Source organism: Rousettus aegyptiacus, unplaced genomic scaffold (genome assembly GCF_014176215.1).
Source record: "Rousettus aegyptiacus isolate mRouAeg1 unplaced genomic scaffold, mRouAeg1.p scaffold_m13_p_4, whole genome shotgun sequence".
Lineage (NCBI taxonomy): Eukaryota > Metazoa > Chordata > Mammalia > Chiroptera > Pteropodidae > Rousettus > Rousettus aegyptiacus.
Genome location: NW_023416307.1, coordinates 36939469 through 36952376, shown reverse-complemented (window position 1 = coordinate 36952376; position 12908 = coordinate 36939469). Strand labels below are relative to the sequence as shown.

At 34.7% G+C, this 12908-nt stretch overlaps 1 protein-coding gene across 2 annotated transcripts in view; it reads right to left on the bottom strand.

The window, feature by feature from the left end:
* KCNMB2 (potassium calcium-activated channel subfamily M regulatory beta subunit 2) overlaps positions 1–12908 on the bottom strand; it is a 212621-nt gene that overhangs the window by 19067 nt on the left and 180646 nt on the right. For both annotated transcript variants that reach the window (XM_016158467.2, XM_016158555.2), the window contains exon 2: positions 11458–11580. In XM_016158467.2, coding sequence (XP_016013953.1) covers positions 11458–11513 — 56 coding nt within the window. In that variant the 5' untranslated portion in view covers positions 11514–11580. The remainder of the gene's footprint in view (positions 1–11457; positions 11581–12908) is intronic.

Genomic DNA, 12908 nt, shown 5'->3' with positions numbered 1-12908 from the left:
GACCAAAAAGAAAGAAGAATTAGGAGATTGTTACTGTAGTGTTGGCAAAGAATGATGAGGACAGGATCTACTACTGAGGTAGAATAGCTGGAGAGGAAATAGGAGAAATATCTGGAAGATAAAATTTCAGAATTTGGTGATTGATTGCATATAGGGAATGATGAGGAAGTTAGAAAAAGGATGTCCTTAAGATTTATGGCCAAGTACTTGGCTTGAATGACTGGGAAATAGTAGAAAATGTTAGAGCAGGAAATTTCATTCCCTATCTTTCCTGTTCCAAAGGAGGTACTTTCATGACCTGGCTATGAGGAAGAGGCAGATTGTGTATTTATAGATTCCCTCCCTCTCAAACACAGTGGCCTGAGACTGTAGAGGACTGACTAATCTGATTGGTGAGATGGGCCAGAGTCTGACAGTTAGGGGCCAGGTCGATCTTTTGGGTGAATTTGAAGGTCACACTGCTTATATGTGGCACAACTTTTTTATTTTTCATCTTTTTGTACTTGCCTTTGTTCAGGCCTGATGTGCCTTGGCCTTTTTATATCCAGATGGTAAGCTCCAGTTGGGGAATGAAGTGTTCACATCTTGAGAATAAGTGGATTAGTGAGGTGGTCCCTCCCATCCCAAGTTGTCTTCAGTGCTAGGGGGAAGGCATATGATGCTATATTTTGGGCCTCAGGCCTAAACATCATCCTTCATATTTGGAAACCTTGTACTTTGGGGGATACTGTGCCACTACTAACTGAGCTGATATTTTATTTCCCTTAGTTCTTTGTGTCTATTCTCTGTGAATCTACTTAAAAGAAGGTGGAGGTAGGGGAAAAACAAGGAAACAAAGGCCAGTATAGTTCACTAAAGTAGAGTTCTCAGGAAGAAGAATGAGTCTGGGCATAACTACAAATTCACTTTTGAATATGGAGGATTTCCAGCAATAGGTATAGAGCAGGAAATTGGATTTGTAAATCTGAAGCAGAACTTGTTTTGGCTTGTGCTGGCAAGGCAGTATGTTTAAACTCTGATGGAGTAGTCTTGGCTTTATAGTTCCTGGTGAATCATGACTCAATATGGTGGTACAAGTTAATATGTTATACATATTAACGGTAACGAATGGTAGACACATACACTCTTTTCTACACATACAAGGAAGATTCTGCCAAAATTCTTTTCGAGCATGTGCCTTATTGATAAATCTGCAAGCCAAATACAAGTGTAACAAAATATTTCACATAAAAACATTTTTAATTGTCCAATGAAACTTCATTTTTATCCAAAGCAATAATCAACACAATACAATTTTATTTCAAGCTCCATAGTTGCATAGTTTCTTAAACTTTGATATTAGACTTATAGTTCATAGACAAATTGTTTATAAGACTATGTATATATGAACATGGATATAAAGAGTAACGTGCAAGAAAGCTTTTTTGTCCTTCATCTGTTAAAATTCAGATTTCCTTTGTATTTAGCCAGCAAGGAGAAAAGTATTCATGTTAAGCCAGGGTAAAGGTCATTATTCATTCATTTGTTTATTCATTTGTCAACATTTTTTTTTTTTTTAAGTCTTCATAAGATGAAACACATCGTGCTAAGTTCTGGGACTACAAAGTGAATAAGACGGGTCCTGAGGGAATGGGGTGAGATACTAAGCTTTACAATGCACTGCTAATGAGACTGATGAGAGAGGAGTATAAGAAAGCAGGTCAATAAGCTGGGTCCCGATTTGCCAAAGGATCAGTTACTGAATGCCTAATGTACCAAAATGAGCCGATTCACAAATTTACTGAGGATCACTTAGCTAAATGAATAATTTGCCCACTTTATCACATTTACACATTTGACAAAGGCTAATTTTAATGAGTATTGTTTTAAGTATAGCAAATAAATATGAATACATTTTTCTTATAAGTATTTTAAGACTATTATTTTAAAAATACATTTAATTATATAGAATATTCTTTTTATGAATATAGTCTTTTTAGCAGTATTTTAAGATCTGTTTGATTTTATTTTAAAAGCTGTTTCCCAGGGAGATTTTGTCTCCTTATATTCTTACGAATGTATTCAAAGATATATCTTTCTTAAATATGTGTAACTATATTCTTATGATAGATATAATAAAAATTTAGCATTTCATATGGGAGCCTTTCAGTTTATATCACTTTTTTTCAAAATTTTTTTAGAGTCATTTGCTGTTTTGCTAACATTTTAGCATCATTGAAGTTATTGTGGAAATTTTCACATTATGATTACTTTGATGACTTGTCGGCTTTATCAATTAACCAAAATTTCTTTCTTTTAACCATTCGTAAGGTTGTGGTAATCTATTTTTAAAAATTATTTATTTATGCCTACAGCACCTGGTCCTCCTAGGTGGTCTCTCATCCAAGTACTAACCAGGCCTGACCCTGCTTAGCATCTGAGATCAGACATCCGGCTTGTTCAGGGTGGCATGGCTGAAGACTATGGACCATGGCACCACTGGGGCATGAACCCAGGACCTTCTGTGTGTAAAGCAGACATGCTAATCATGACACTATGGAACCATGTCCACATAATTGATTTTAAATAGGAATTTTTAACAACTTTGAACATTTCGAAGTTTTATTTTGAAAATTTAGTCAGTTTTTATTTTGTCTTCATTTTATAAAGTGCTTAATTTGTCTCTGCTCTGGTCCTGTTACTGCAACAGAAGATAACTATGTAAAAATCGTGAGACTTTTTGCTGGGGGAAAGTTAAGGAGAATCAGCATAATGAACAGTCTAACCTGCTGATTATACAGGGGGAGAAAACCAGGGGCAGAGAGGAAAGGAAACTATAGAACAGATAGAAGTAAGGCTTGGGAAGGGTAGGAAAGGGACAGGAAGAAGGGAAGACTAGAGGTAGATGGTATTTGGGACCTAGGAAGGGAAAGACAGAGGGACAGAGAGATAGAGAAACAATGTTCATAGAGACTGAGAAACAGAGAGAGAGTCTGAAGACTCACATCTGGGCCCCCTGTGACCTCTTTGGTCCCTGATAGCCCATAGAACTATGTAGGGTTACAGTGATCATATAGTTTTTGGGACATAGTTAAATTTGATAAATTCATCAAAATGACTGACTGGCAAGTGGATATTTTTGGAATGCTAGTTATCACTGTATTGGGCTTTTCTTGAAGGATTAGTGGTAGATAAATTGGCCTAGAGCTATGATTATTAATTAGTATGAAGTCATTCAGAGGGCTGCCAGTTGGAGGCCATAATTTGTTTTTAGTGCGGATGGTTCAGGGTCCTGTGACAGGCTAGATCGAGTCTCTGATGAGCAAGCAATTGAGAAGAGGAAGAGTATCCAGGCAGAATGTGAGAGAATTGGAAGAGTAGAGTATATTTGGATTCCAGGATCTGGTGGACGGAATGGCAGGCAGTGAACTGGTTAGCTAGGCAAGGGCCAGAGATAAAGAATCTTATATGTCTTCTGAAGTTAGAGGAGCCATTAAAAGAATTTATGCAAGGAAGTGATGTGATCGGACTTGTGCTTTAGAAAGATCACTAATGTTAGTGTGGTTGATTGTTTAGAATGGTTTACATTTGGAAGCAAAGAAACTGATTCTGAAACTCTCCCAGCATTTCAGGTGTTAGAGAGTTTGAAAAAAAAAAAAGAATAAAACAGTGGCAGAGGAGATGAAGATTTAGATTTTGGCATCATTTGTTTCCAAAGTAGCAATTAATACTGTGGGTTCTAATGAGACGGTCAAGGTAGTCAGGGAAACAAAAGACAGTTAGGATACTAGAGCATAGAGAGATCAGGAAGACAGGTCTGCAAAGGGTCCTAAAGCTATAGAGAGGTAAGGGGGCACCTAGAGCATGTAGAAAAGAGAAATAAGATGTAAATAAAAGTGAAGAATTGTGTGTATCTGAAATTGGCAGAGTGCTTCAGAATGTGCACATAATAATTAACATACTGAATATCTATTTGTATGCCTCTCTGGCCCAGTGAATACTGAGCTGTTCTACATTCATCTTTATAAGCTCAGTCTCTTGCATTTATTAGGTTCACAAAATATGTTCCTTTTATGTGGGCTAGAAATGGCTACAATTTGGTTAGGTCGTGAGGCAGCCAGCACAGGAAGACTAAATGGTCAATTGAAACCAAAGAAATCACAGAACCATGGCTGCAACAGGCTCCTGGTTTCTCTCTTTCTATAAGTGCCCGTTGGACTCTATCTACCTCTAACAAATTTAGTATTCTTTCTAGAAAAACATCAAGCTTTTCAGGAACTAAGATCTCTAGTTTACAGACTTCAAGGAAAAGCGTCTTCTGTTAGAGCCCATGAGGGTGGATCCATGGGGTAATGAATTGCTAAGTGCAAGCTGAGCTGAAATGAGCAGAGTTGCTACATATTTCTGCCCCAGGAACACTCAACCTGTTATCCCATATGTCAGAGCTTGGAGTGGCATTGATTAAAACAGCCATTGGTTTGTCTTCTGTCCACTAAAGCTTTCCATATTTTGAGATGTGCTTCTCATGTGCATATCTTCATCTGTTAGTTTCAGATTTCATGGTTTTTCCTTGAGCTGGTGGGCATATATTTATATGGTCCAATTTGATTAGTTTAATTGTTATTCAGTTTTCAGTCCTTTAAAGTGTACATTCCATTGGGGGGAATGTGCTTTTTGAGTTTGGAAACAAATGATAGTCACACTCAATATTTTCATTAACATGAGGCGGTTTGTACATGACTCTGTTATTAGTTGTCAATTTATTAATCTGCAGGACTTCCTAAGAAGTCTCATAATATTATTTTATAGATAAGGGCCTATGGATGAGAGAAAAATTGTGAAAACAAAAGTAGGATTTAATTCTTTTTAGTCTTGCCTTTGACTTATTAAATTATATGATTTCCCAATGATATCTTAGTTTCTAATTCTTATTTATTTTTACCTGATGTATTAGCATATTAAATTTCCTAAGTCTTTAGTGAAAAATACAGAAGAAAACAGAAAATTTTGTGAATTATTCAGATGAGTTAGGTTATTCTTATAACCTAAAGAGCCTTTGAGAAATATTATCTTTATATTGACTGCATTATTTGGCTCTAGTGCAATAATGGGAGAAATAAATAACAACAAAAAAAAACTCTGTATATAGAAATAAAAATATAGTTTAAAAAAAAAACCCCGTGGGATAGAATAAACATGATAAATTAGGACAAATTTAGAATTTAATGATAAAACAAACATTATAGAGCAACTAGTGGCATGCAGCTAAAGCAATACATCAATATAAATATACAATCTTAAATGTTTTTATTAGATAAAAAGCCTGAAAATAAATGCACTAGGTATCTAACTTAAGGAGTTATAAAAAGATTAATAGGAGATATTTTTAAAAAGTATAATAAAAGAAATAAGAAACAAGAGAAGAAATAAATGAAGTACAAGATTAATTTTAAGAAGCAATGAATTCAAATGTTAATTTTCTGAAAAGTCTAATGAAATAGATGAACCTCTGACAAGACTGATCAAGAAAAAATAGAGAAGGCCCAAATAAATATCAGGAATTAAAAAATCATAAGTACAGATACAGAATGGATTATAAAGATAATAGAAGATATTAAAAACAACTTTATATCAAGGCATTAAAAAACTTTGATATATAATTCGTTGAAATACGTAGTAAATTCTTGTAAACATAGAACTTATTGAAACTGATTCAGAGATAACTAGAAAATCTAAGTAGTTCTAAATCATTAATTAAAAACGGAATCATAAATTAAAAATATCCTCATAATAGAAATACCAGACTCTGATATTTATAGATGAATTCTACTTATATTATACAAATCATTCCAGAGTATAGAATAAAATGGAATGCTACCCAACCTATTTATGAGGTTAGCAAATTTAGATAAGGGCCTATGGATGATACCAAAACCAAATCAGACAGCACAGAAAGGAAGACTACAGATCAATTTTTACTCATAAACATAAATGCAAAAGATTTCAAAACAAGTTAGCTAACTGAATCTAGCAATATCTAAAAGTGAAATCACATCATGATAAAGTCGAGGCTATCCCAGGAAAAGAATGTTGATCATCATTTGATTATCTATTAATGTAATATGTTACATAAACATAATAAGGTGCTACCATCATATGATATTGTAATATATGTAGAGAAACATATCTGATAAAATTTAATATCCATTCATGATAAAAATTCTTACCAGATTAGAAATAGAAACATTCTTAATGTGATAAATGGTACAGAGGAAGCACTTGTAGTAAAGTTATACTTAAGGGTGAAATGCTTCAAGAATCCACTTTATGAATACGAACAAAGCAAAGATGTTCACTCTTACCTGTTTATTTATGATTCACTAGCTAGTGTAATAAGGCAAGAAAAGCAAATGAATTGTATATTTACTGATAAACAAAAACGTGTTATTTACAATGATATAATTATGGAGAAAATACAAAAGATCTATAAATAAATTATTAGAATCAATAAGAAAATTGAGCATAGTTGAAACAAAAGTTGATATGCCCTTTGCTTTTCTATATACCTACAAAAGTGGAAAATGTAATTTAAACATTAAAGAAAGAGAGTGCTTGGAAAAAATCTAATAAACTAGGTACGAGTTCTCTTTGGAGAAATTATAAAATTTATTGAGAGATGTTAGAGAAGACTTAAAAAAATGTAGAGATGAATCATATTTATTCAAAGAAATACTCAGTGCTGTGATGCCAGTTTACCACAATTAATGGATTTTATTAAGTTACAAAAAAAAATTTCAAGAATTTTTTTGAAAACTGTGTAAGCATGATTTGACAAGTCGATTCTAAAATTTATATGGAAGTGCTAGTGTCTAAGGATACAAATATACTCCTAATTACGAAAGAACAGGGTGGGCGACTAGTCCTATCAGATATCAAGATGTATTATAATGTTAAAGTGTGTAAGCTCAAGTGTGGTATTTGTCTGAGGGAGACAAAATTGACCAGTGAAACAGAATAGAGATCTAGAAACATATCCATGCATAAATAGAAACCTAATATGATACATATGTGCTTTTAGATCATAGGAGAAAGGATAAATTATCCAATAAAAGGTGCTGGGACAATTGGTCATCCATACAGAAAAAAACTGGATGTCTACAACACACACAAAAGTCAGCTTCAGATGATTAAAACTTAATTGTGAAAGGCAAACTTACAACATATTAAGAAAACTCTACAGGAGCATATCCTTTTGAACTTGGAGTCAAAGGGGATTTCAAAAGATTTAAAAAATTACTACCTTAGAACACATTAAAATTAAGAACATCTATTCACAAAAAGACATCATAAATAAAATGAAAACATAAGCAACACATTGGCAGAAGCTATTTGTACACAACAAATAATAATAAATACTTTTATAAAGAATTCCTATAAATCAATAAGAAAAAGACAACCAATAGAAAAGTAGGCCGCATTTTTGAACAGATACTTGGCAGAAAAGAACTGGAAAAATAGGCTCAATCATATTGCTAATGGGAATTGAAAGCACAATAGCTTCTGGATTGATGAAAATGAAAAATCAGAAAACTTTGGCAAGGCTGTTAGAGCAATGGAATCACACCTACAGCTGCTCTGGGAAGCAGTGGCAACCTGGTAAGTGGCAGCTGTGGACACGTTGGAACCAACCATTCTCAGGTTAGGTGTATATCCTAACAAGTGTTTGTACATGTACAAAGAGATACCAATAAAAAGTATAATAACAGCATTGTTGGCACAAAAAGGACTAGAAATGATGCAAATGTCTATTAGCAGGTGACTAGATGAATGAATGGCAGTATATTCATATAATGGCATACTGCATGAGAGAAACGTAAGATAGCTGCTCACATATAAATCATAGGAACATAGTGCTTGGTGAAAAAAGTGAGTTGTAGAACAATTCATATAATTCCATTTATGTAAAGTCTTACACATTTTGAAGTAAACGACATTTTTTTAAGGGTTCCAATGTGGCGAACTCATGAAGACAAGCAAGGGAATGATAAACACAAAATTCAGGATGGTGTTATCTCTGGGTGGGGGCTGGGATAGAAAGGAAGATGCTATGAGAGAAGCATCCTCGTGAGCTTTAAAAATTCTGATTGTTTTGTTTTTTAAGCTTCATGAAGGGTATTCAGATGTTTACTATATCCTCACTCTTTATATGTTAACATGTGATAGATATTTATTTATATCAGTTCATATTTAATAAAACAATCCAAAGAATATTTGATAAACTATAAGGTCCTAGCTTATAACCTCTTTCTTTTTTAAATTCTGAAATAGTTATTGCTGTTGCTGTTTTCTTTTGCCATCTGCAATTTAGGAATTAATGTAAACTCACCTAACAAAGAAGTTTGTTCAGAGGACAAAAAGTATTCCTACATATTGTTGGGTGTGTGGAGTGAAGGATAAGCATAGAAACCAGTGTTCTGCATAAAGCAGACCATCAGAGAAAGGCTGGCTTTGAATTAAAATAATGAGAAAAATATAAAATTGATCTCTACCTCCCTTGGGTTACAAAATACTTGGTTTCGTAATTTTTACTCTGCTTTTCCTTCTGCTTAGTTGCTGTGCCAGATTGTAAGCTTTTCCCTCATGTTCCACCTCCTGAAGAATCCAGGGGAGCCAATATCCTGACAAGTTCGGCACTGGTCTCGGAGAGACGGTATGGAAGGGAGCCAAGGATTTTTGGCTGCCTGGCCTCTGGGATTATTGTAGGGGCACAGCTGGAAAGCTGGACACACAGAGGCCAGGTTGGCAGAATAAGAAGAAACTGAGGGTGGAACAATTATCAACAGTTCTGGGCAGTGCTGCCAGACAACTTAGTTAATTTATTTCCAAATAATTAACTTGAGGACCTTAATTATCTAGATTCATTATCAGCCATCATCCCCTTCATTATCACACGATTACTGACACCAAGAGCATCTTAAGCAGAGCAGTAGACTCTGTTCAGAGTCAGTTAAAATCTGAGTCTTACCCTAAAAGAGTCCGTGAATAGGGAGTGAAGATAAAGATGTGGTCAAGAAAGAGGTACAGACAAATGAGTCTGCATCAAACTAAGGATACGGGCTTAGTGGCGGATTCTGTTGCTATATTCATTGCTAACTGTTTTTCCATTTGTCTTTGACTTTGCAGGCCAAAGCCATGCAGATTGATTTCATAATCCTTGGCATCCCTATCCCATACATAAAGCCTGCTGAAATGATTTTCTAATTGTCAATATTTTAAATATTTTAAATCCCATAGTTATTGAAATTATACTTCGAAAATAAAAAAACGAAAGTAGTAATTTAAGAGTTTCATAAAATCTTATTGGTGCATAATCTGAAGCTAATTATTTGCTTCTTTTAACACCACAAATATTGCCAATATATCATATTCATGTGTTTATTATCTCCTTTAATATACAATTTTCAACTCTGTCTAAACAAAATTTTCCCCTTGTGGACATGGAGTCTCCAAATTTCTCATGTTTGATGATAAACCATGTGTGTAGAGGAGACAGTACAACCTTGGGTTCAAGCCCTGATTGCATCACTGACTAGTTTTGTTGGACCCTTGGAAGTTATTTAAAATATCTGAGCCTCAGGTTTCCCCCTTGTAAAATGGGCATAATAATGCCTAGCTTATCAATTGAAAAATGTAAAATACAATACACTCTAATTTCTTCTTACATGTTAATCCTTTTGTTTGTCGAAAAAAGATATGTAGAGAGCAAAATGTATTTAATTAAGTTATATGATGAGAATAAATAGAAGGTGGAACAAATACATCATGCTTTCCTTGCTCTGATGAAGCCTTCAAAATCTCAGGAGGGCTGGCCACTGACATTCACAATATCCTGTGGGGCAGCAAAATCTCTGCCGTTCTGCACCGTCACTTGTAGTGAACTTTTTTTTTTTTTAATAAAATGGGGAAATTACATACAAAATATGGAATTTTGAAATGACACATGAAATTTTGGTCTTGTGATAAAGGTCTTGCCGAAAGATGATTCAAGTTAGTTGGCTCGAAAGCAAACGAAAAATGACTTGAGTAAGCATTGAGGAAAAGCATGTGACAACCTAGAGATGAACAAAGACGGTAAATTTTCAGTTAATCTGCTTGTGTCTCAATGAGCACTGGGAGTTTTTTTGAAATTTGTTCAAGCACGATTTGCCTTCTGGGCTGTAATTTTACTTAAACATCATATCATTATTTTTTCCATAATTAAGATAATATAATATATTATTAAGCACTTGGAAAATGGAGAAGTGACAAACATGCTTTGCCTTCCATGCTTTTTCTTATGTATATATTTATTGTAGCTGTAATCATAGTTTGTATGCAAATTTTCAACGTGAGTTTTTAGTTAATATTATAACAAAACATTTTAAAATGTTGAATGATATATGACATTCCATGATTTATTTAATAGATTTTCTATTGTGAAATTAAAGTTGCTTCCAAATTTTTGTTGTGATATATAATTATTGTGAAGAATAATTCTACTTCCAGAAATTTTCAAAGGCTTTTATCTGTAGGGAAATATGGAGTTTTAAAAGAAAAATAAAAGTACCAGCTCTCAAAACTACATTCAGGTACACTTCCCTCAGGTCCTTCTTCTTGTATCCAGCATCATTGATTAATCATGATTTCTATCAGATTCTGCAGGCAGGTGAGCTGTGCTTAAGTTACAAAATGCTGGTATAGGCAGTTTTGTTTAAAATTTAGCTTCACCAAATGAAAGTAATAGTATAAGTTAATGAGAAATAAAGAGAGATGCAGAAAAAAACAAATATTTAAAAACAGCTAAAGAATTTTATGAAGGCTTTTATTCCTTAAACTCATGTAGGAGGGCTGGATTCAGCTATGTAATTGTCATTTTGTCTTTTATTAACACTGCTTTTCTCCTTTCATTTTCTTCTTATCCCCCCAATTTCTCCCCTAACCCAGGCTGTTCTTTCAAAGCATTTGAGGGCTCCATAGATTTATCCATCTTCTTTTTATCCTCTCATAGTTTCTGCTTTCCTTCCTTGCCATGTGTTTGGTGCCTTGCAATGCAATTTTCATTTCAGTTCAGGATTTATTGAGCATTTACTGTGTATTAGGTGCAGTGGTAGGTACTGGAAATTCAATGGAGAGTAAAACAAACACAAAGTCTGTGCTACTCAAAAAGAGGATGGGAGGTTCTGATTGAATGGATATCTGAAGGCAGAGATGGAGTTAGCAAAGTCATGAGTGCATGTGTAAAGGACATTTCTGACAGGCAATAGCCTTTGCAAAGCCATGTGGTAAGAGTGAACATGGAGAGTGCAAGGATGAGGAAGGATAAAATGTCTGAAATCCCATTTCCTCAATGTAGAGCCTAGCCCACACTTACACTTGCAGAACATAAAGCTCGGTTACTTAATGCTTTCCCAGTGGCATACTGTCTGGGTAGTCAGTTACCTTTTCTCATCGTGTCTGTAAGATGAAGAGGTCCGGCCACTGGTCCATATAAACATCTTAGAGGATGTTGGTCCAGGGGCTCCTTTCCTTAGGGTGGAAGTCCTGGAGGAATGATGAAAAGACCTAGAAGAGGTATACACTTCAGTTAAATCCATTACTTTAAATTTTGGGAACTCTGTATCAACAGCAAGCAGTAGCTCTCAGTGGACTAACCTTTCAATAAGACTAGGTTTCTGTTGCCATCGGGCAAAGGTTCTCAGCATTGGCTGCACAGAAAAATTAACTGGGAATCTTTTAAAAAACACTAAAGCATGGGTCCTTCCCTCAGAAATGTGCATCTAATGTTTTTAAAGCTTCCTAGTAGTTTATAATGCACTGCTGTGGTTGAGAGCCAGTGCCTTGGAGCAACATGGTTTTCTAATTGAGGTTAACATCATATTCCCTCCAAAATGCCTTCTCCAAAAATATAATTTTGATATGGTTTCAAACGTTGTACTATTTTCTCTCAAAATTCTGGTTCATATTAGGATACTAAAATTCTATTTCTCCTTTTGTCTTCAAACTGTTTTCCTTGAAGCTGACAGGTGTGACATTTTGGGGATGGAATGTCAACTTTTAAATATGTTCTACTGTTGCCAAAGCTGTGGTTTGTCCCCTTGCAGTTGCAACTCTGAGAAAAATCATAGCAGCAGCAGCAGCTACACTGGCAGCTAGGGGCCAGGCTTATAGGATTCAGAATTGAGGTCTTAGAGTACTGTTGTGTTCTTGTGGTTATAACTTGGCTTAGGAATATATTCTTTCATCTCCAAGCACAGCACTAGAAATAATTAGGTATTATGATTTATTTTCTACATAATAATCATCTTCTAAGGAGTTAGAAGCACAAAATATAGAAGTCCTAATCACATATAAAAGTTAAAATATTTAACAAATAGAACTAAGGAAGGAATGAAGTAAAGGTTTCATTGTCACTTTTGTATTACTTTTGGTCAACACAATATTAATGCCAAGTACTTTGCATATATTATCTAGGTATATGTCATAAAATGTACATGCATATATCTATGTTATGCTTATATTATGAAAACCTTGCAAGGTGGTTAATGCTATTATTTTCAGATTACAAATGATGCTTCCAGCAGATGGATATTTGTCATTTAGCAAAGGTGAAATCATTCTTCAAACCAATGTCTGCTTGCCTCCAATCCTTGTGCTTTCTGGAGAAAGACATACTGTGGTGTAGCCCAGTGATTCTCAAACTGTAACATGCACACAAATTTCCTGGAGATCTTGCTGCAATAAAAATTCTGATTCAGTGGGTCTGAGGTGGGGCTTGGAATTCTACATTTCTAACAAGCTCCTGTGTGATGCTGATATTTCTGGTCTGCAGTCAACACTGAGCAAGGACTCAGAGCATGTACTCAGAGTCAGTAGATGGTTATAGAACCAAT